General features: G+C 39.7%; 1 protein-coding gene and 1 long non-coding RNA gene across 3 annotated transcripts in view; one reads left to right on the forward strand and one right to left on the reverse strand.

The window, feature by feature from the left end:
• The first annotated feature begins 604 nt into the window (after nucleotides 1–604).
• On the forward strand, nucleotides 605–2,852 carry LOC139592599 (uncharacterized). Its single transcript, XR_011680051.1, has 3 exons — nucleotides 605–1,144; nucleotides 1,617–1,729; nucleotides 2,649–2,852. It is a non-coding gene; the product is annotated as an uncharacterized lncRNA (long non-coding RNA).
• A 574-nt stretch (nucleotides 2,853–3,426) lies between these two features.
• Nucleotides 3,427–23,235, reverse strand: part of NPNT (nephronectin) — a 49,605-nt gene continuing 29,796 nt past the window's right edge. For both annotated transcript variants that reach the window (XM_071431796.1, XM_071431797.1), the window contains 6 exons: nucleotides 22,020–22,142; nucleotides 19,681–20,133; nucleotides 10,993–11,088; nucleotides 10,510–10,608; nucleotides 6,831–7,087; nucleotides 3,427–5,432 (listed from right to left, as the gene is read on the reverse strand). In XM_071431796.1, coding sequence (XP_071287897.1) covers nucleotides 5,337–5,432; nucleotides 6,831–7,087; nucleotides 10,510–10,608; nucleotides 10,993–11,088; nucleotides 19,681–20,133; nucleotides 22,020–22,142 — 1,124 coding nt within the window. In that variant the 3' untranslated portion in view covers nucleotides 3,427–5,336. The remainder of the gene's footprint in view (nucleotides 5,433–6,830; nucleotides 7,088–10,509; nucleotides 10,609–10,992; nucleotides 11,089–19,680; nucleotides 20,134–22,019; nucleotides 22,143–23,235) is intronic.

Consider the following 23,235-nt stretch of genomic DNA (forward strand, 5'->3'; position numbering starts at 1 on the left):
CTCATTTCTAAGAGGCAACCTTCAGTAATAGAGCTCACCCAACTGTAATATCTTTAAAATCAGGATATAACCAGTGCATATGGCAGGAGAGTGACTGGATTGCTCACAGTTTAATGGTCTCTCTAATGAAATGGGGGTTACTGCTTCCTATGTGAATTGATCTGCACCATAGAGTTGTGGACTTTATTACTAGTGAGCAGTTCCAGTGGCTTCAAACCCTGTGTATTCATGAATGGCTAAAGGAATTCCCTAGATTATTAGCAAGAATCATGCACATTTCAGAGAGAACACTCAGCACTGGGACATGGAAACTTTGAAGAGCTCCAACAACTTTGGTCCTCCAACTGATCCGGGAAACTGAGGTAAGATGCCAACATTCTTTGAGCCAGCTCAGAACTTCAGAGGGATGGAAGTCAAAGTATCTCTCTTAGACACCCCTCTGAATCCTCTTAATCAAATTTCTTGCACTTATTTTCCTAATTTAAAATGTAACGGGCACTGCTCACCACTTATTTGCATTTAGCTCTCTACTTATATTGTGCTGGATGTCAGCATGGTCTTCTGGTGGTATCATCAGCAGCTGAGATGGCATGCATTACATGAGCTCCCAAATGAGGAGCTCTTGCTTTTGTGCTAGACTTGAACCCAGGGATGTGAGAATCAAAGTCAATTTTCATTGGAAGGCTTTTTTTTCTGTTCTTTGCAGCTCAAAGACACTGGTACTGGAGTGTCTGCATTCCACAGTAATCCTGCTTCACACATAAAGAATACCATTCTGATAGTGGAAAAAATCTGCTGAGTCCACTTCTGTAATTTTTTTACCTAAAATGGGGGCAGCACAAAAGGCAAGTGAAAAGGTGGTCCTCTGTTTCCGTGGTATCAAAACAGTGATGGTGTCTTCCTGAAACCCGTTGAGAGTGTCAATCTCAAATTTTAGCACTGGTGTAGCATATAAATGAAGTAAAATCATTCTCTGAGTACACACTATACTTTGTCTTTACAGGTGTTTGGCAAACTCAAAATGAATATATCAAGAGTATTCAGGATAAGAGTCTGAAACGAGAATGTGGGCTGCTGAAATGCACAGCAAGTTAAAACCTGGGAGAAAAGTGTGACAGAAGACTATTCCTGGCCTGAAGAGAAGGTAAAAATTCAAAGTATTAAGTTAAAAAAATGCAGAGAGAAGCATCCTTATCCCATGTGCCAGATGGATCTTGGCTTCCTTGCTCAAACACTGAACATAGGTTTGGAAGAGGTCACACAAGTGCACAAGCAGAATTGGTAAGAGCAGAGCCACTAGAGTGTGATTTTTTTCATTATGGACTTACAGTCCTGAAAGCTTACATGGGGCTGGTTTCTGAAATCTAGAGGTGGTTCAGTCTGTACTGTTGAAAACTTGTCTTTATGCTCCCTGATGGCCTTTGTTCTGTTGGCATTTTAAACAAATGGAGCATTACAGACATTCCAAATGCAATTCCTAATGTATCCCTAGGTCTGCCTGGTGCAGTAGGTGGGGTCTGAGAAAGGACTCTCCTCAAGCTTTGAAAGTTAATGCAATGATCTTTCAAATCGTTACTGAAATTTAACATTAAAATGTTTTGCATTTCTTTCTAAAGTTGCAGGTTTACACCAATGCATTTTTCAACTTCTTTTCTTGTTTTTAATTGATGTGAAAAATCTGAAGTCATAAAATGCTGTGTGACTACAGGATGTCAGAATAAAACAGCAGGTAAGGAAGTGTTTTAAACACCAGCAAAACTTCAATAATTTGCCGTTTCAGAGATAGATCTATATAAACAAAAATTTGTATAGTATTTAACTGGACCTCACTTGCTAATTAATAACTTTGTATGTGTAACCTTCACAATTACAATTTTAAAGGCAGCTATAGTTTCTTGTTACAAATTTTTAAGGGCAGAATAAACAGCTTTCAAGGTGAGTGTCACAAAAAATGCATTCCTGAAATCAAGAGATTTTGGATCAAGCTATCTTTCTGATAAATACTGTGTTTCCTTTGTAAGGAGAAATAACTTCTCAATAGAGGGACCCTGGCACATGGGTTGGAGGCAGCTGCTACTGTGGCAGCTTTTCTCCAGCAGAATAGAGCAGGATGATGAATGTCATAAATGTTCTTCTGTTCAGTGTTGTCTTCTTATGACTACCTGAGTCTTATGAGGGCAATTATTGTAATCTCCAACTGTGGTAAAAGCATTGTTGACCTCCAAGTCTCAGGTAATTTATTGAAGGAAACCTAGGGAAGCTTTTCTTCAGAATGAATTGGCTTCACTAAAATCACTCACTAGCGATTTAATGGCATGGCTCTGATGAGAGATGAGGGCACTGTACAGAATGGAATCTAGAACTAAAAAAATCTTGTCTTGGTCCCTTCCATTCTGCTGATTTTGATGTCAGCAAATTCATAAATGCACCTGCCACTGGTCCCAGTACCTGTCATTTATAAAGAAACTTATTTTCATTCTCTTTGTTGAATATATCTTAAGAACATGCAATTATAAACTGGCAAGAGGTTAAATATTTGATAAATTTTTTCATGTTAATTTAGTGTAATTTCTTCTGTTTGCCTAGGTATCTAAGCAGGAATTTCTATTACCTATTTACTAAATCCAAAACTATAATCTACTTCATAGGAGGACCTCAGGCCATATTTTCATCCCTTTCTTGAGGCTCATATGGAAAGGGCGGTCCTGGCTGAGGTCTGTGGCTCAGGGGAGCTGCCTAAAAAGCACCTGGAGAGCAAGAACTGGAGAAGGATCCTCACAACAGAACCTCTGAGTGACCTCACCTTGTCTATCCAAAAGACTGAGAGAAGGCACCACACAGCACCACCAGCTTTGGAGGTGAGTGATCTACAGCCACAGCAGCTCCCCCAGAGCTCAAAGCCACTGCTGAACTCCTGTCTTGTCCTGCAGCTGTCACAGGGCTTTACAAGTCCCTGTTTTATTGTAACAATGAAATGCATCGATAAAACAGAGACCTGAATCCTCCCCTGCCACCTGAGTACTTGCTGCTGTTCTACCTTCTGAATTAATCCAGATTCTGGGTTCTAGGGACCATTTGTAAAAATGGCAAAAAACTCTGATAGGGGTTCCATTTAACCAGGGAATGTTAATCTCAGAAACCTGTAGTAATATGATGAACCAGACGAAAATGTGTTAATCTTATATTCCTTGGCATGTAACAGCAGTTGGTGCTGGTTGAATCAGAGTGAGGAATTATGGTAGCTGCTCCTTCTTGTAAAATGGACATCTAATATTGCAGAAGCTCTTAAATGACCTGTGAGACTGCTCTTTAAGTTAGGTTGAAAATTGCCATTCCTCCTTCTGAATAACAAATACAGTGCTCTCTTCATATTAGAGTGAAATGTATTTTGATTTTTAAAACTGGTAAATAAGAGCTATTTCACTCTGAGAATGTCATCCTTTATTTCATTTCACTGCAATGAAAATTGAGACTTTCTGTCTAAAAATGAAAACAAGATTCCTCGTTAGTAGCAAGTAACAGTCTCTTTTACTGATTACTTTAAAATAAGGACAAGGTATTTCAACTATTCACAGATATTTCTGACATATCACAAAATAACATAAGAGAAAAAGATCATAATCATATTCAAAGCAAAATAGTTTAAATTTAATGTTTACAAACACATCGCTTTTTTTTCTTTTCAGAATATTTGCTGATACAGTTTTGCAGGAGAATTTCTGTTTGGTTACATACATTTCTGCTCCACACACCATGTTTTGTCCTAGGGGATGAACGGGAAAAAATATTTTCAGACTTGTACTTTGTCAGGAACAGGGATTTGGAATATGACCTCTAATGGGCTTGCAAACTTGTGTCTGTGAACTTGGTACAAGACTGAACATGCTATGCAGCTGACATTTATTTTACACCGAATTAAAGTATTCAAAAGAACTGAGGTTGACTTCTTATATATGTATTTTTTGAAGCTTTAAGGCTGTATCACTAACAACATTTTACCAACCTGTTGCCATTTTCTTAAATGTTACAATTCTTTGTCAATTTTAGAATTGCTAGCAGTGATCATGATGCCCACTTAAAAAATTTCAAACCAAACAGAGGAATTTCCTGGGAAACTGCACAGCACATGCATGATACATAACTATAAAATTAGTCCAAAGTTTTGATAAATACTCAGTTCCCACTAGAGCTAATAGTTGTTCTTAAAGAATAAAATGCTTATTATATACAGAAGTTTGGGCAGAGTATGGACATTTGCCAAAGAGCACTGGAGGCATTTCAGGTCTGAATGGTTTGTACAGTGTTAACACAGCTGCCCTTTTTCCTCGTGTGGGCTTGTGCCACCTGTGGGAGGGATCATTCCTGGCACTGTCAATGGGCTCAACCTTACAAGACCTAAGTTCATCCTCTCCTGGCTGCTTCAGCTGAACCAGGAGCTCCTTGCAGGACTGAGAGCCCTTTAGGGCTTGCTTGTGAGCTCTATGCAAACTTGTAGAGCATTTTCAGATGCCAGTTTCCATCAGGCGAGCGTTTGGTCTTTTGCCTTCAGGACGTTACAACATGAAAAACTGCACCAGCATTTTTCAATGAGCACCATTAGCTGACTTTGATAATTTGGCATGACCAGCAGTATTGAAAAAGATGCTGAACTCCTGTCTTATACAAAACAAAGTACAGCTGCCAATTACCCTGCAACTACAGTTTGTAAATACTAAAAAACCATAAATATGTCAACCATACACATATACACAAAACACAGCAGTAGCAATATTACAGGATGCAATGCCTACTCTCTCTAACTGGTTTTGGTTAATACAGATGCAACAGCAAAATAAATGCTATTTCATATATGAGAACCTTTCTTCAAAGGTCAGTGGCAGTAAGCCATAGCTCAGGTCCAGGCTTTCACTAATCCAATGTGACTCACACAAATTAATCAATGAAAGACAGCAGTATGGGATGATAATGGCTGTCAGTTAACACAAACTGTGAGATAGAGCTTTCTTTTGATACCATTTGTACTTAATTCTCCCTTTTTCACAAGTGCTCTTTCTGTTAGCACTCACCAGACTTAACAGGAAACAAAGTTATTACGTACAATATATGATTTAGGGGTAAGGATTAATAGAAAGAACCAGCCTGAGATTGGATTTCCTCAATCCTGGGAGGTGCTCTCCATGTGTTTAAGTGAAATTTCCATGAGATTGCACTTAGCAGACCACTAAGAAGTTGTTGCTCTCCCACTTTTTCTTCTTTTCCATGCAGTTCTGTTTCAAAGTTTTGTAGGAATTGCATGAGAAGGGCAAGAGGAGATGACTGCTGGTCCATTGTCCTGGCTAATGCTCTTCAGAGCAGCGTCCTCTCCTCAAGACCACATCATCTAGTCCAATATCCCCAGTTCTTCTTTTCCCTTTCTCACCTCTGAAAATAACCTAGAAAGAGAAACAGAACAATTTGAGTGGGGGATGAAAAAAATTACACAGAAGTAATCCATTAAAAAGTGTGATGAAAGATTCTGGTCTTCATTCAAATTTTCCTCAGGTCTCCAGCAGGCCCCTCCAAAATCACTACAATTTAGTTGCTTTTGGGTTTTAATTAGCTAGAAAATAAAACTTCCACATTCTTCCTGATTTCTCTTTGGCAGAGGCCTTCCCTGCTTACTTAAGAGGGTAAGTATCTGATCTTTGGATAAGAGTCCCAGTGGTCCAGGTCAGCAGCCCTGGCTGCCCATGCTGACAGCTACTGCCAGGGGGTCAGGAAAGGCAAGGGACAGGGCAAAGGGGGACTGCCAGAAGTGAGAAATTTAGGGGGAAGAAAAGGGTAAGAATATTGCAGCTATACTGTTCACCTGTTACAAATGCCCTCATTCTCAGTCCAACATTCATTGACAGCTAACAAAGTCAGGTGTCTTTGCTACTGTTGCTGAGGTAAATTTTCTAGAAAATTATCTGCAGTAATTACAGCCTTAATATTCATTTTAGAGCTAGACACTTGTGTCTGTCTTGTAGCCTGCTCCCATCATGAATTTTATATGTATGAGCTTTTCAGAGCACCTTGATATTTAAGTCAAAAAGGCCCTGAAATACCCAAGCCACTTCTGCAGATCTGAAATAAAAACTACCTTCAGAGGTTGAAGAATAACATAGAGCTTTTGATACTAGTTTAATCACACAATGATTCTAAAATTTCCAAGTATTAAAAGATTCTCCAAGGCACTTCAGGCCCCTTCTTTTGATTGCGCTAAACCATTTTGTGTTATGGGCATTGTTAGGTCATCATTCACCTCCTCAGCCTGATCAGCTGCAGGCATGCTAAAGGGCATAAAACCACATGTGATTGCACTTGTAATCTCCCTGCATTACCAAAAATTACTTATTTTCAGTATCTTTGCCCTGGTTTAGCCAGTTACCAATCTACAGGGGATTATTCTTCCTATTTCATGGCACTGTATTATTCAAAACATTGTTCATGAAGAATCTTGATACAGGCATTTTTTTGAATTCTCTATAGAGTATGCCTCTGTCCATGAGGCTGCTCTTTCCTAGGTGGTGATTCCCTTAAAATGGGCAGTACCAGGTAGCTCAGGAAATGACAGAGTAGCCTATACTATATTTCTATAGCTAGGATTTCTTTTTTTGTATACATAAAACTAATTTTAAAAAATGCACAATAACTCTCATCTGTATTGTGATTCCATTGGCAGAGACCAAAGTAGTAAAACAGAGTGAAACTGAACCCACAAGATGAACACTGCAGTGCTGCACCATTTAAGCATCCTCAGCTTTTTCATGCACAAACCCAAACAGCAACACAAGGGGATCAGTACTTACACTCTTGATGCCTGCTCCTGGTAAGGTTATGTGTGTCTGTCTCCAGCCATGGCCCCCATTTCTCCCCCAGACAGCTGGGCCATGAGCTCCAGTTCTCCTCACAAAGACTTGCAGGGCACCAGAGTGCAGCCCAGGCACTTTATGCCTGAAGGACAGGCACAAATCTCCAGCCTGAGCCATGTGACCCAAGGGCAGGATAAGATGTGCCACTCTTCCTTCTTTCCCTTTGGGATCAGAGATGGTGAGGTACTGTCCCCCTGCAGTGGAAAGAGCAGTTAGTTGGGCGGGTGCTTTGGTGCTTTTAACAATACTAGGTTGCAGGACCGAACCCACAAGAGTTATTAAAAATAAATAAAGGTAAAACAAGGTCCAGAGAGTGTAAAATAACTCATATAGAACCAGAACCAGTGCATCTGCCTCCTATAGGGTAAGATTTACAGTGCTGCTCTTCTCTACATTAGTACCAGGCTGGGTGTTGCCCATCTAATTTCTTTTTGACAAAGTAAATAATACCCCCCTCTCCAAAACTAAAACCTCATGTATTCTGTCATTTCTGACAACCCCTTGATCGCTGCATGATTTTAAACCCACAGTGACATTAAAGCTACTGTACAAATTCATGCACCTTTCAAGCTGCAATGTTTTGCTGTTGGGTAGATAACAGAGACCAGAATAAATGCTATAATGGAATTGAGCTGTGGCTCTGTCCCTTTCCTTTTGTTTGGGAACTGTGTTAACCAGGTAAATCTCAAAGCATATCCATTTGCAACCCTGATAGCTTCTTTTATTCAACTGTAATTTAAACTCTTAATCTGGTAGATAGAGAAAGCAAGAAGCAATAATGATTTCCACATGGCTGTTAACCCCAAATTCTAACAGTAGGAAGTTGTCAGTGAACATACATACTCAATTCCAAACCCTATTATTATCTCTTATCATGTATGAAGTAAAGGTGCCTTCCAGAAAACACTCAGAACATGAGAAGCTAAGGATCTTATCCATTAAACCTAGAAAGAAAAAAGGCACCTTTCACACCTACGCTCAGAACTACACTAAATGAGATTTCACATCCTAGAGAAAACCCAGACCTGTATGAGTTGTTTGTACTTTACATTAAAACTTTTGCAAGGTGGGTGAAACCTTTAAAATCTAAAATTACCAAAGGGAAAAAGGTTCAAAAAATTAAAAAAAAATAAAAATAAAAACCTTATCTTACACTGCATCTAAGAATATATTTTCTTTATGTGATCAGATTTTATGTATTTTTTTAATTAAAAAATGCCACCTCTACCTTAAGTTCATTAAGAAAGTGGCACTTTTAGGCTCCTTACTTAAAACAAAAGATTTAGAAATATTGCAGATTTGTAATATTGTTGACATACACAGTTAAACAGGATAGAAAAATATTTTTAATTGTGTCCCTGTAACTACTCAAACAGAGCATTATTGTTTGATAGCTTCTCTTTGAAAGTCACAATGTTTTCCCTTGAAAAGCTGTAAAATTTAATTACAATGTACCATGGCTTGTCACACACTTAAAAGAAAAGCCAACCTTGTCTCTAATTCACTACTTCTACATAAGTTTTTAAGTTCTTTGGTCTGAATGAGATTTAACAAAGCAAAGTATTATGCTGCTGTCTGGGGCCCTAGATCAACATTTAGCCATGAAGTGGGATCCATTTGTCCAAGGATCTGTTAAAGCCTTTTGGTGGGAATTTTCTCAGGGATTTTTTTGTTTTGGTTTGTTTTTTTTTTAATGCACTGCTTTTGCAGCAAGGTCACTATCTGCTGAAATAAGCATATAGAGTTTAAATAACTGTACCTGTTTGCTGAAGATACAATTATACCACTCTGAAAGTACTGACTTATTAAGTGCATCATTTTCAGATAGTTACTGTGGCTGAAGCCAATCAATAGGAAACAGATTTAGGTAAGCACAAAGCAAACATAGCTGTAGGCAAGCCCCTGCAGGAAAAGGTCCCCTCAAATCAGCATTTTCTGCATGCAAGATAAGCTTATAATGCTTCAGCACAGCGCCTTTCAAAATGCAGATTCTGATAAACCAACCTATAGCAAACTTTGCAAGGTGAAAGCAAGCAGTCAGGAACAAGCTGTGAAAATAAATCCTTCCAACAAGGTATTCCAGACTGGAGGGGGTGGGTGGATGGGTGGGTGACTTCAAGGGACTAGTTTTAACAGGTTATGTCAACAGCAGCAGAACATACACAGGAAATAAAAAGCTGAGCTTGTCCCTGACTACTGGGTAGCAATGCAGGGGAACAGTCTGACAAAAAAGAGCCAGTTAAAAATCGTGGTTCTGGAATTCAGTATATAGAAATAACAGTTTTTGAGTACAGATAATGAATATGCTCTGAATGACTAACTTAGAAAAAAATGTATTTTTAAATTTGTTGTTTCAAAAAAGGTATGAATTACATGCAAATTTTTTTTTTTTTAAGTACCACTCTGCAGGCAGCAGACACCTGCCTGTTTTCTCATCTGCAGGAGGAAGGAGCTCTGCTCTCCCAGTCATTCCCAGGGCTTTTCATGTGTCACAAGGAGCTCCTGAAGTACCAGAGCAGCCGGTTTGGGGGGACCCCTGCCCAGGCAGTGAAGGCAGCACTTCCACTGAGCCAGCCAAAGAGCCTGGAAAGGTGCCAGATCACCTGCTGGGGTGGCAAATGACTGTCCCATCAGTGGCCAGACAGCTCTGACAGGGTGCTGCATGAAGAAAATGGCTCTCGGTGCCCTCACCCTGCCTCATCCTAGCCTGGCCACTGTCCCGCCTGAGAGCTGCTTTCCTTCCGCACATCCTGGGAGCTTAGTGCGCTTCAAAAGCACGGAGTAATCCCATCATTACGGGAGCCAGGGATGTGTGTCTAATCCCGGCACTGGGGGAAGGGCAGGCAGGCAAGGGCAGCAGCCTTGCAGTGCCACACCAAAATCAACAGGGGACAAAATACATCCACATCCTGGGACAGCACAGCTGGGGGACAGGGAAGGGCTCTTCCTGTGGCTGAGCACCAGCGCTGATGCCAGTCTCCTGTTCCTGCAAGCAGCTACTACACACTCCCCTCTAACCTTTGGGGTAATGTCACTTTTTATCATCCCAAATAGTCCCTTCTTCAGAAGCCTCTGTGTTTCAGCATTTCACTCGTCTGCCTTCCAGTTACTTAACATTTTTCCTATATACAGATTGATTTTATCAAATTCTACTCCAAGCCACAGCAATCTGAGAGGTTAAACTTGAACATTATATCTGCAGCAAAACAAGGACTATTTCCAGTACTTTCTATAATTTTGCTAGTGAGAGAGAAATATGTTTATGTGGTAATTTGAAAGACAAGCTTTGTTTCACCATAAATAAAAGTTGTTCTCTGGTCCACATTTTTTTCAGATTCCTTTAAGACAAACTTTTGCTGACTACATTTACTACTCCTTCACAGAGATTCCTATTTTAAAGATGTCAGCTATGATAAAAGTGTAAATTTTCAATTGCTCTTTCACATTGGGAATCCTCACTTTTGCTCTTTATACACAGAAGAGGCATCAGTGTGAAATATACCCCAGAACTAAAGGGAACAGGAGCTGTGTAATTTGCCCTCAAGCAGAACTGTCATCAACCTCAAGCCTTGGGGGCTCTTCAACTGCAGGATGTGATTGTACACAGATCACTTACCTGATACATCTCTCACTGGTTCCCAGTGCAAGTCATCATCTTTGTCCTTGATCCATCCACACAGTCCACTGTCAAAATCACAGCTGTGCACCAGCACACCTGGCAGAACAGAGCAGGAGGTCACAAAATAAACCCAGATATTATTCAGATTGTTTTGGTTTTCAATTTCCCATGTGGCTGACACTAGCAAGTAAATATGAAAATTAAATATAGAAGGAACCCTAGGAAAAGAATCTACAAAAATACTAAAACAATAAAAAGGACTCTTGTATTATTAACAATTCATGCTATTTTTGTGATGACTTTTTTTTTAGGAAATAAAAGTGTAGGGTTCATATAGAAGAAGGTTGATTTTACATGATTTTATAAAGCATAGATTAAAAGAGGGGCATAAGATATAAGAGTCCTGAAAAATGTATTAACTACCAAGAAATCTCAAAAAATCATAAATCCTAGATCCTAAATAGGAGACATGGCCTTTACCTGGGTCATCATTTGCTTCAAATTCATCAGCTGTAATCCCTCGTTCAATTTCAAGTATTTCAAAGAGATTATTGCTCACTCCAGGCTGGCGTGGAACTGTGAGAAAAAATGAATGAGATAAGGAAGTGGGTCACTAATTTATCTCTAACAAAAACCAGCAGAGTAGCTCTGGGCATTGTGCTTTTCCTGGAAATTTCAATACATTTAATTATATTCAACACAAAGTCTCATAAACTTTATGCCTACATGATTTATGATTTGTGTGTAACATTTACCTAAGCACTGTAAAAGGTGATTCCAAATCTCCTAAAAGCTCTTTGAATGAAAGCTCCTTTTTAACCAGGGGGAAAGCTTTAACCTTGAAGCCCACTGTTGTTTTCCAAATACATTTTCAGAGACAGTGGTTTCTCAATGAAATAAAGCCACATGAAAGTCCTCACACAAGCCTTCCACAGACATTTACAGGAGAACCTCGACAGGAGGCAGCAGCACTTGGAAGAGGCCCCACGAGCACTTAACCTTTGAAATACAGCTGAAGGTACATCCATCAATCTGCAAAGGATTAGAGCTCCCAAAACAATTACCAGGGTTGTACTGGGAGTTGAGAGGGAGGAGCTCTAGTGGAAGCTGGAATTCAACTGTAATTATACTTTTTGCTTTCCAGCACAGCCTGTGCTTCAGCTGCTGTTCCCAGCTGGAGGAGAAGGAACAGCTCTCAGTGATTAAGGGGCCCAGAGGTTATTAGACATTCAGCATCCAGGACAACCTGAAATTTATGAGCTCTTTGTGGGAGTGATGGCTGCCAAAGTCAGGTGGCTACAAAGACTCCCATGTATTTCTGAAAATGCTGTGCCAGTTTGTGTAAGTTTCAAGCAGATTTCTTGCCTGATGGACAGCTGTCAGCCAGAGATAAACAGATTGCACTGAATAGAGCTGTCTTGGAAAATTCCTCTTTTAGAGTCAGGTCTAATGCATAATTCATAGCAGTAGTAATGTGTTTCAGACATGTTCTCAGATTTTATAGGCACCTCTGACACCTAAGGTATTTGTAAGTGTCTTATCTATTAAAAACTTGGCATGTTTTCCATTTGCAGTGCTAAAATAACTATTAATGTCTCTATAGAACAAGTGAGAACAAGAAGAATTAAGATAACTGAAAGGACTCTTGTTTTCAGAAAATCAAATCTAAGGTTAAGAAGGAACTTCTTTTGCACTAGGTCAACATGAAAATAGCACTGCTACAAGAGCTCCTCTAAAGCCAAAAGATAGAAAAGGAAAAAAAAAAGTTGATATTAGGACAAAATAAGCAAACTCCAATGTATTTTTAAAGTACTATTCTAGGCTAGAGGTCTTGAATAAAAATTTTATATAACAAAAACAAATAGTGAAAAAGCTCAAAATGTGTAGTAAGCCAATGAACTCCCAAATATAATAGTCATTATTTGAATCACTAAGTCTCCCTTTCTCTTGTTTTCTTTTTAGTCCTTTGCAGATTTTTGATTATGTATATTTGCAGTCTAGGATATTAATGCTCAAAACAGCTTCAGATTTAAGGCTGGGTATTAGAGGGCTGTTAATTTTGAAAGATACCTTGATTGTAAATAGCATTTTTGCTGCTGCGTTTCACCTGGGCTGTTTTGCTTTAAAACCTTGAGCTTTAACATGAAAGAAAATTTATAAATGTGCACAGTCCTCACAACCTAGGGCAATAATTTCCTTGCAGAACATCTATGCACAAATATTATATAAATCCATTGTTCACCCTGCATTATGCAGGTGGGGCAGTTGAATAAGCACATCTATGCTGCACACCCCGGGAGCAGCACTTGCCTTTCCTCACCTCAGACTGTGCCAAGGGAAGAAGATACTGTTTGTTTTCTATGCTGTGGAGAACAAATCAACTTCAGAATTTGTGAGCACAGCACAGCAAGCACCAAAGGCTCAGACCATAGGTTCACAGGCAGGTAATTACAAGGTTTTAAATGAGCACTGTGGCAAAGAGCATGAAGGAAACTCTCTGCCATGCTCGAAGGTTTGTAGGATACTCAGAGGTCACAGTTTTAAGGTACATGTTCCTGCACACTCTCTTCTCAGTCTGTCACAGTCCTTGTTTATGGAAAATACTGCAAAAAATATTAGGAACTTATCTTGTAAACTACTTCAGTTTACTTCTTCAAGTACCACTTCTAATGCGCTGATGTTTTCTATAAGCCTGAGTTACATCTGTGCACACATACAAGAATTCTCCAAATTCAAGTTGATATATCTGCCTATAATTAAAGCTCTGCAAAACTATTTTTAAAAAAAATCCCTGAGAGTCCTTTCCAAACACTTTTTTTACTAACTTCTAGAAGAATGTGTTGTAGTGCTTTAATAGTGTCATTTCAGTGCTTGGACCTAATTACAGGAATGTGCACTCAATTTGAAACAAGGGTTACCATAAGAGATGCAGAAATCTAAATATAACCCACATGTACACTTCTTTTTGCCACGACAACCAATATGTTCAGTGGTGATCGTGGGAGAAAGTATGTGGTACAATTATTTTCTGTAAGCTTTCCGAGCCCTTTCTGTGTACTTTATATAGCATATCAGTGTGCTTTTCACTTAACTTCAATGGTTTGATAAAGCTTGTCAAATAGAAACTTGGCTTCTTTTACTTGAAGAATTTTATAAGCTCTGAGTGAGCCAATACACCCACACTGCCATATTCTCAAAGTTCATGAGCTAACTTCTTCATAGATGCACAAATCTGGGGGGAAATATTAAATAACTGTGATTATTAAATAATCAATAAGAGCGATTTCTTTTGGGCTTTTTTATCCTTTGGGAAAGCAATACAGCTTTTTTTTAATTTACTTGCTAATTGCTGAGATTGGGAGTATAAGAAAGTACATGTATATATATATCAGCTTATTTGCAATAAAGAAATAATTGCTGTTTTGGTGTTACAAAACCAAGACCTGGACTGCAGCTTCATGTTATTAGTAGCTGTTATTACTATTAATAATGCAGTTGTCTGGCTTACAGAAAAAAAATGATTTTGCACTGTAAGTACAATTCCACTTCACACAGTAATCATGACTAAGCTTCCCATTCACTAAAAACAACAACAAAAAAGGACAAAGATGTTTTGACTGAATAGTTATAACTGAAAGCTGTTAAATTGCAAAAAATTCCCACAAGCAATGAGATCTCACACACAACTAGTAGAAAACAGCTAAAAGTAAGGGTAGTCCAGAGGTAAGTCAGATTGAGAAAACAAGAATAAATCCTGCTTTCCTCCAGGAAAGATATTGATACGTGTTGGGCTAAAAAGAAGAGGCAACAGAGAGGCACATTTCACCCTTTTGTTCAGACACCCACAGTGTCCAGAAAATATTTCTTAAAACTCTACAGATTCAATTCTGCAGTAAGAGTTATTTTAGGAAGTGCTTTGATGGACTGTGCCACCCTCTCCAGCACTATTTACATATGAGGGGAGACACAACAGTCTCAGCATGCCACCACTCTACAGTCCAATCTTGCATTTCTTGGGCAGTTATAAGGCTCGGTAAGCTTTACCAAAATCAAGCATCTTGGTATTTACCTTTGCAGAAGGTTTTCTGCAAAGTGACCTTTGCAGAATGCTTTTGTATGAACATCCATTCAGGAGGTGCAAAGTGCCACGTGAGTTTCAGGGAAACACAGCTAAAACAAGGAGTGAACAGAAACTTGCATATCAGATCTGGGGACAAAACTTGCTGGAAGATGGATTGAAGGTGGGACTTGTAAGACTCCTAGATTTCATGACTGAACTCCAGAGTACCAACAGGAACAAAGCACCTATCACATATGCTAAAATATAAACATAAATACATTTTAAAAGGTGCTAGAAAAGTGAAGACAAATGAAATACTGTTGTAAAATAATGCTAGTCTAAGGATATCAAGGAATAACAAACCCTCTATTCTTTGCTTTTATTATTTCCCTTTTTTCAACAGCTTCAAGGATCACAAAACTGCACTTACAGCACTAAGGACTTTGCAGTCACTGAAAGGGAGAAAAGAAAGAATCCAGTTTTAATCCAATCTTTACATTTTTAATAGCTGTTATGAGAAACATTTCCTAACTCCAATCTTTTCAGCTCCACTAAGGGCTAAGAAGAAAAACTGCTGAACTGTCTTTTAATATAGATAAGGGAGTTTGTTCTTGCTATGCTGATATCTAGTGTTATGCTTTAAGTTTATGCTTTTAGTGCTTATCATCCAGATCCCAATGGCAGCAGAAATTCACAGGCATATTGAGAAGTTTGTTGTATTTGTTAGAGACTTATAACTAGAAAAGATTCCTCTGTACTTCACTGTAGTTTGTATCAGTGCTGAAATAGTTAAATATTAAGCTATCACTGCATTCCTCTCTCATTGCCATTCCCCCCCTATCCATATCAGGAGAAGATTATCCTTGGTGCCAGATTCCACTGTCTGCATCTGACTAAGTGGTTCAAAGGCCAAGTGTAGGAATTCCATGTTAAAAAATAAATTTTTTTTTGTTCTCTAAAAAAGCAGCTTCCCAAAGTCACTGCAGGCTTTTTTAGAAAAGGGGTAAAGCATCTAAAGAAAAGAAACAACCCAATACCTTTCAAAAATTGCAAAGGGATTTAAATAAAATTATCAGTTTTTTATCAGTTGTGCTCTTTGTCACTGCTGAAGAGAGCAATTTCTCTGATCCTCAGCTCATTTCAAGTTGAGCAGCACATTCAAGAGAGCTCTAAAGTGAAATCCTAGGTCAAGTTGAGTCAGTGTGTGGAACAGCAGGTCAAATAATAACAAAGGGGGAAAATAGGGAGCAAGGAGTCAGCAAGGGTACCCCAGGAAAAAGTTAACTAACAAAAGCTAGAATTTGAGAGATGCTTGCAGAAAAAAAGTCCATTTGGCGCAAGCACGTTTCCTCTCCTGATGTTGAGCAATCCTAGAGCACCAGGATTTGGTCTAGGACATCTGTGCAGCAGGCAATGCCCCCTTTGCCATGGACTGACTGACAGAAGTACCCCCTATTCCATGGCAGAGCAAAGCAGTGTTGCTTGCTGCAAGTCTGGCTAAGGCTGCAGAGCCCCATGGGGAAAAAAGAAAGGGAAATGTCCATAATAACCTAGCTGAAAACACAACTTTGAGGTCTTTAGCAGATGTAAATGGCTTTGTTTAAAAAAAGACTGGGCATGGCACTCAGTGCCATGGTTTAGTTGAGGTGTTAGAGCATGGGTTGGACTTGATGATCTTGAAAGTCTCTTCCAGCCTAGAGATTCTGTGAATTCTCTGAGCACAGAACTGCCAGTGGTTGCTGGTGCTCTCTAGGCTGGGTTTTGCCCATCCCTGTGTGATAAAATACTACATTTTGTGACTCTTTGGAATACAACAACCCTTGGAGACAGAGGAGGAAGCAGACAGGTAAGATGACACAAATTCTTTTGAAGATTTATAAAACTGAGGTTAAATCCTAGTTCATGACCTGAGTGGATCTAACATCCATTTTCTCCTCTGTTTTCCAAGAAAATAAGAGTTACAAGACCACTAATTGCTCTCTGTATTCTCCAGTGAGAAACAAAGAAAGGCAGAAAGGGCAAGGCTTTTTCTTCTCTTTTCAGGCAGGCTTATGGGGATGACAGTGCTAATTCATTTTTGAGAACTGGCTTCTTTGCTGTCTCATCTGGAGAAGCAGTTGATGTGAGGAAATGAACCTAAAGAAGCTCAGTATAAGCAAAACAAAATTATTCATATCCAGAACCCAGGAATACTACAAAGATGTCTGATGTAGGTGAGACTAAAACAGAAACAGCTTTAAAGAAGCTGAAAGAAATAGTTCCAAACTCCCCTTACATGAAGAAATATAGAGGCAAGTGAAAAGTCCACAAATGTTTTTGGAGGTGGGAGGGCTTGGCACATCCAGCTAGCAGCTAAGAGACAAGTTGAAGGTTAGCTAAATGTTACTAGTTATTCAAGTTTGAAATCCTGTATTGTCTTAACATCATGGTTGTTACCATTGTGTCTGGCTGTGAGGAATGATTTTGGAGGGGCACTGGCTTACACTTGGTGGGAGCACTGCTGTCCTGAGCTCACAGTGCCTCACACTGAGCAGCTGCAGCCAAACAGAGCCAGGCACTGCTCTCCCACACTCCTGGAGCAGGGGCAGGGCTGGCCAGCAGGAACCTGAGCTCAAACCCTCTGCGCACAACATCTGTAAGCTAACGTGAAAGGCCTTTCAGGTAATGCACCTCACCTCACTTTGCCATGGGCCAAGAGCACTCATGCAGCCAGGTCTGCAGCCCAGCTAGTGCCCAGGAATGCAGCACCTGCCATAATGCTCCCATGCAGCTGAACCCTGGTGTGATGGCATCTGGGGATGTCCAAGTATCTCTGTTTAATGTAATAATGTTTAGCTGTTATCCTTACAAGGGCACTACTGCGGAGAGGCAGACCCACGCTCTGTGCATTCCACTGTAGTAATGTATAAGGGCTATAACTTTTCTACCTGCTTTTCTAAATGTCCCACATGAGGAAATTAACTTCTGCTCTTCCCCACAGACCTCTGCAGTAAGAGGATTCAAGAAACACCCTACTCTACAAGCAATGCTTTCTTTGAGAAAGTATCACATTCTTCTGAAACAGAACTGTTTTGCACTAAACTGTAGGTTTCAAATCCTTAACAAATGCTTTTGAGCACTCCCAACACAAACACTTCTACACAGAGAGAAAGTAGGAGAGGACTCCAGTGACCACTACCTAGATGATACTTTCAAAGTGTCCAGAAGAGAAAAGAGAGAAAAACAGAGCAGAAAGCAGAGTGGAAAGGAGAGAAAAAGATAAAGGAGAGAAGAGAAAAAGACACCAGCTTCATTGAAGATCACAGCACTAGCATCATCTGGGGCACAAGTGGAATATGCTTTCAGTCACACGTATGTGCATCAAGTATGGCTCTTGCAGGGAATAAAAAAAATTACATGGCATTGAAGACAGACATCTGTTGACCTGATCTGAGGCCTCTCTGTCCCTGTATTACCTACTGAGGCCAGGAACAGCTGGTGCTTGACCCGTTTCAGTCCTGCTGTGCCGTGCACTGAAGACTTTGAAGCTATGTATGTATATCACAAACCTCAGAGTGTGGCAGCTGACCTAAACCAACAGTTGATAAACACTTTGCAAAGGTCCTGTGTTTGTTATATGTACCATAATGTAAGCTGCAGTCAGACCAAGCCAAACTTCAAAGGCTTTCATTTTCCTATTTTCCAAACTCCTGTATCTGAAACACATGTATTGAAAGCATTACCTTCAAAATCCCTCTAGGGGCAATATAGAAAGACTAATTGTAAATAATAAGCTTTACATAGAGGATTGTTATGACTTCACGAAAATTCAGAACACTGAACACTAGCCCCTGCTTTAGTATTCTAGAGAACACTCACAACATGAGACAGACACATGGGAAGCATAATACTGGAGTCTACAATAATTTCCACAAAGCTAAATGTTTAGCTGTTGGGTCCCATTAGATTAAACTTCGTAAATCTTTATTATATTTCCTTTTAAAATTTCACTTAAACATATGTCAATTTTTAATTGAATATGAAGCCAAAAGTACGCTCTACTAAGCAGTACCAGGATTTTTCTTCTAACTTTTGTCAGCTCCACTCTCCATTTTCTAACTGTCTACAACAGATAAAATGTCACAGGGAAAAACTCTTTTACAAGGAGCAAAATATTTCACTGAGTAATGACCTGGAACAACAAAGCCCAGAAATTACCACATAGATGCCAAAGCAACCAGAAAAAAACTCCCACATTGCTTGTGCACCTGCTCTGAGACAGCAAACTTTTCCTCCTACCACACTGCTTCAGCAGCTTGATTGTACAACAAGCTGGAGAGCTGATCCAACACACCCTCCCCATCTCTAAAATTAGCCGCAGAACTAAAGATGAAATCAGGTGTCGAGTATTTCTTGGCAGATATGCACAACTCTGTAAGTGCCAGTAATGTCTCCTGTGGTATGCACTAAAGCTGGCACAATGGTGCTGTAGACTTCAGAGGAGCTCCTAAAGTTACATGTCTTCATGCTATGATAATCTTTACTATCTTCAGCTTTTCATGTATCCCTTTCCACAGACACAGTCCAGAAAATTACCCTCTATGCTATTTTTATGCATTTTTCCCATTGTTTAGTCATGAACATCTGAGACTATTTGAACCCATACAAAAAAAAGTCACATAGAATCCTTTAGGTAATTAGGCATGATCCCATTTCTTTACCATTCTTAAAACTATGGTAATATTCTGTTTAGGAGGGACTCTCAACTCTCTGAATTTAAATCCATTGACTACTTTATGAGTTATGCTATACTTCAATCCTTTTCAATAAAATGTCTTTCATTTCCTTAAAACCTTCATCTGAAAGCATAATTAAGTACTTCTATAGGACAATATACTCAATAATTTCAGGGGGAAAAAATAAATACTTTTTTGATTGATTGATTCAGAACTTCCATCGCAAAATTTTGTTAGGTAATAAAATCAACTACTTTTGCAGCTTTACCATATAACCATTTTCAGTTTCCTTTCTCTGTTCTCAATGATATATTGTTCCAAAAATCCCAAACAGTATAGTGCACGCTTTCATCTACAGCTTTGATAAACAAAGGCATATGGAAAATTACTTACTGAACACATCTCCTCGGGGTTTCTGAGAATCTGGCTGGATCCTGTTGTCATCTATAACTCCTTGGGAAGTTGTAGTTTCAATGGGAACATGTGCAGGCTCTTCAGTTATTACCAGAGGAGTTCTTTGTGGTGGTAGTGTAGGTCTTACTGTTGTAGGTTGAGGTGTTGTTGGAGGTGGAGGCTTCACCACTGGTGTGGTGACCGGCCTTGTTGTCACCGGCACATATCTCATGGTTGGCTTGGGTGTCAGTCGGGTTGTCCTGGGTGCAGGCTGAGTTGGCACAAGAGTAGGACGAGCTGTTGGCCCAGGTGTAGGACGAGCTGTTGGCCCAGGTACTGTAGGACGAGCTGTTGGCCCAGGTACTGTAGGACGAGCTGTTGGCCCAGGTACTGTAGGACGAGCTGTTGGCCCAGGTACTGTAGGACGAGCTGTTGGCCTGGTCACTGGCCTTTCTGTAACAAAAGCAGGTACATGCAGTGGTCTGAGGAGTTGTGCCTTCAGCATCAACAATCCTGCTCATTCTACCACTGCCTCCCTCAGGGAGAGTGCAATTGGCCTTGAATATGTGATATGGACCAGGTGGTTCAATCAGAAAAATAGGAATAACTGCAAAGAGAATCAAAATGGGACCAAAATGGACATCTCAGCCTCTCACTCCAAAAACTTAACAGTCTCTTTCATTGTGACACAGAGACACTTGGATGAAATAATTTTTTTTCTTCTGAAGGTTTCCAGTTAGAAACATAGTTTAGCATCAGCACTGCTAAATTATCACATCCCTTTAGGTTGTGCTTGGCAGTGCAGCAGTTTAGAGATAATTTAGAATGACTGAAGGTCAAGACACTTCCATCCCACATCCTCTCAAGCATCGAGTCTCTTTCAGAGTTGGCAAAACTTACACAAAAGCTTGCTGGTTAAAAAATGCATGGGCAGGAAGCCATGGGTTAAGCAGCCCCCTAAACTGGACAAGTTCATAATCAGGAATGGAAGCAAGTTTATTAAGACCCCGATGTTACAAGCATTTTGATCACAGATGGCCTTTGGATTAAGAAAATTCTCGCAGACCTTTCCTTCTAAACATTTCTCCTTGTCAATAAGCAGAATTATTTTAGAGATTGAACCAAGCCAGCCTTCATTTAGATCCTTCTCTTTGCTAAAAGCCAGGAAACTAAGACATTTTTCAGCCTTCATAAAAACGAGGTGCTGGACTGAGCACCACTTTCACCCCAGAGACAATGCCCACAGCACCATCTCCTCCAATGTTTCAGAAAGGACAACAAGTTTTAACTTAGTCTCACAAGGAGAGTTTCTGAAGACATGAAACACAAGAATATGTTTTGTTGTTTTCTATTGGTTAATAAGACTTTTACATCTCACTGGAGATGTTAAAAGGCTCAGTAGGAACTCTAGTCACATATTTTGTGTACAAGCATTTCAAGTATAGCACACAGTTAAAATGAAGAACTACTGTTTGTTAAACAGTGAATTGTTTGATGATAGCAGGTAAAAATGTTTTCCCTCTAGCCATCTGTTTATTACTATCCCTTTGAGTACCCTGCAGTTTTGACATTTATAGTATATTAAAATATAAAAACACCCCTTAGGACCATGTCCCAGTAACACACATGAAATGTGCTCACATATACTTGCAAGCACTCAGGATGTGGGAGAACACCTTATACCATGACAGCTACAGCTGAAGGGGAAAAATGGTGCTGCTCTTTAAAGAGATCAGTGAGTCACCAAAGACCAGATCCCACAAAGGAATGCAGGATCAAAAAGATCCAGCAGATGCCACAGAGCTGCACGCTCTTGTGGGACATCAAATATGGGAGACCTCCAACACCTTATTCTGTACCAAGGGGGTGGCTGCTTCTCTCAAGAGAAAGATGGCCAAGGGAATTTTCCAACAGCAAATCCTTCCAGAGAAATCCTCCCTCCTGGCTCTTCTCACATCTGGGAAGCAGCAGGGAGTAGATGGGGTGAGCTGCTGAAATGGGCCAGTTGTGGAGCGTACATAACAACAGTGTATGAGTAATGTGCACTGTTTGATCAGACCTACCCTGCTTACTCAGTTGCTCTCATCCTGAAGCAATCTCTAGAATCAAGCTGTGAATAGGGAGAGGTGAATTTCTTTCTAATTATGAAAATGTCTCAGGGAAAGGTATTTTTACCAGGGCATGCTAAGACCTATAAAACTCCAAATACATTCACCAGCCCTTTATTTAGTATTAAAAATAGTGATGAGAAATTGAGCCTGACAGAGCTGTACCCTAAAGTTTACAAAATGGGACACATAAACTTTCAGAATCTCTGTTATAAAAGGAGTATTACATACTTATGCAGTTTGTTCCATTGTCTCTGTACCCCTCTTTACATTTGCATTTGTAGGATCCTGGAGTGTTGTAACAGTGTGAAAAGCTACCACACTGGTGGTGGCCAAGAGCACACTCATCTATATCTGCAACAGAAAATTTACATTAAAAAAATCATTTGCTTCATAGAAACCTGACCTTCTGCTTATCCCTGCAAAAACCCCCAAACATTAATACCATTTTGATTATACAAAAAAAAACCAAAAACCCCACAATAAAACTTTTGCCAGTGAGAAAAGGAAAATAGACAGTCACAAATCAATGTGGTGATGCAAACATTAGGGAAAATAGGGACTATTGGGAAACTTTGGTATTGCTCAGCTTTTACCTTAGCATCAGCTTCACACATGCCATAGGTAGATTGCAGCTGAGATCTTTAACATCACAATTTAACAACCACTTCTTACAGGTGACAGAATAAGAAAAAAAGAGGGTAGGAATATGCATATTGTTAATCACAGAGATATTAAATCGGTTTTTCTTCATAAAAGATCTTTCTATATTGTACATCTATATAGAAGTTTCTACGTCAAGTAGAAACTGCTGGCAATGTTTCATATGCCATATGAAAATGGCATATGAAAAAAATCTCTAAATTCTAGCACTCTGAATACGAATTTGTCTGAAAAAAAATACTTAGGCAAACATAAATTATCTCCATATGATCTTTTTTCCAGTGAAAGAATGATAACCAGTTGAGACCCAGTGACACTAAGGCAGAGAGACCTGGGAATACCTTTGTTGAAGGGCATACACCAGCTGCATTCCAGTCTCATGTCCAGACAAAAACAGGTTATTTCCCAACTCCTGCCTCTTCCCCACCTGTCTGCAGGGGAAGGAAAGTTGGGCAGTCTGGATTGGGAGGGGGTAGGGTGTGCACATTTTCTGATCTTGGATCTTGGGACATGCTATGGAGCACACCAGTGTTACAGCTCAGACACAGCCTTAGCTCATACACTGCTCCAAGCCTACAGCCAGGAACAGTGAACCCTGAGGACAAAACAGCTTTGGAAAGGAATTCCTGCAGTCATCAGCTCTGTTCTCCCCACTAACTTCCACACAAGAACCAGTTGCAAGAATGCCAAATACATGCCTTCTCTTTCACAGCCTATTTCTATAATCCACCCTTTCTTAAAATACCAATGCAGTGTAAAACAACCTGCTTCAACATTTCAGCCA

This window comes from Agelaius tricolor, unplaced genomic scaffold (assembly GCF_023055355.1).
Source record: "Agelaius tricolor isolate 1412-34295 unplaced genomic scaffold, bAgeTri1.0.p SCAF_8, whole genome shotgun sequence".
Lineage (NCBI taxonomy): Eukaryota > Metazoa > Chordata > Aves > Passeriformes > Icteridae > Agelaius > Agelaius tricolor.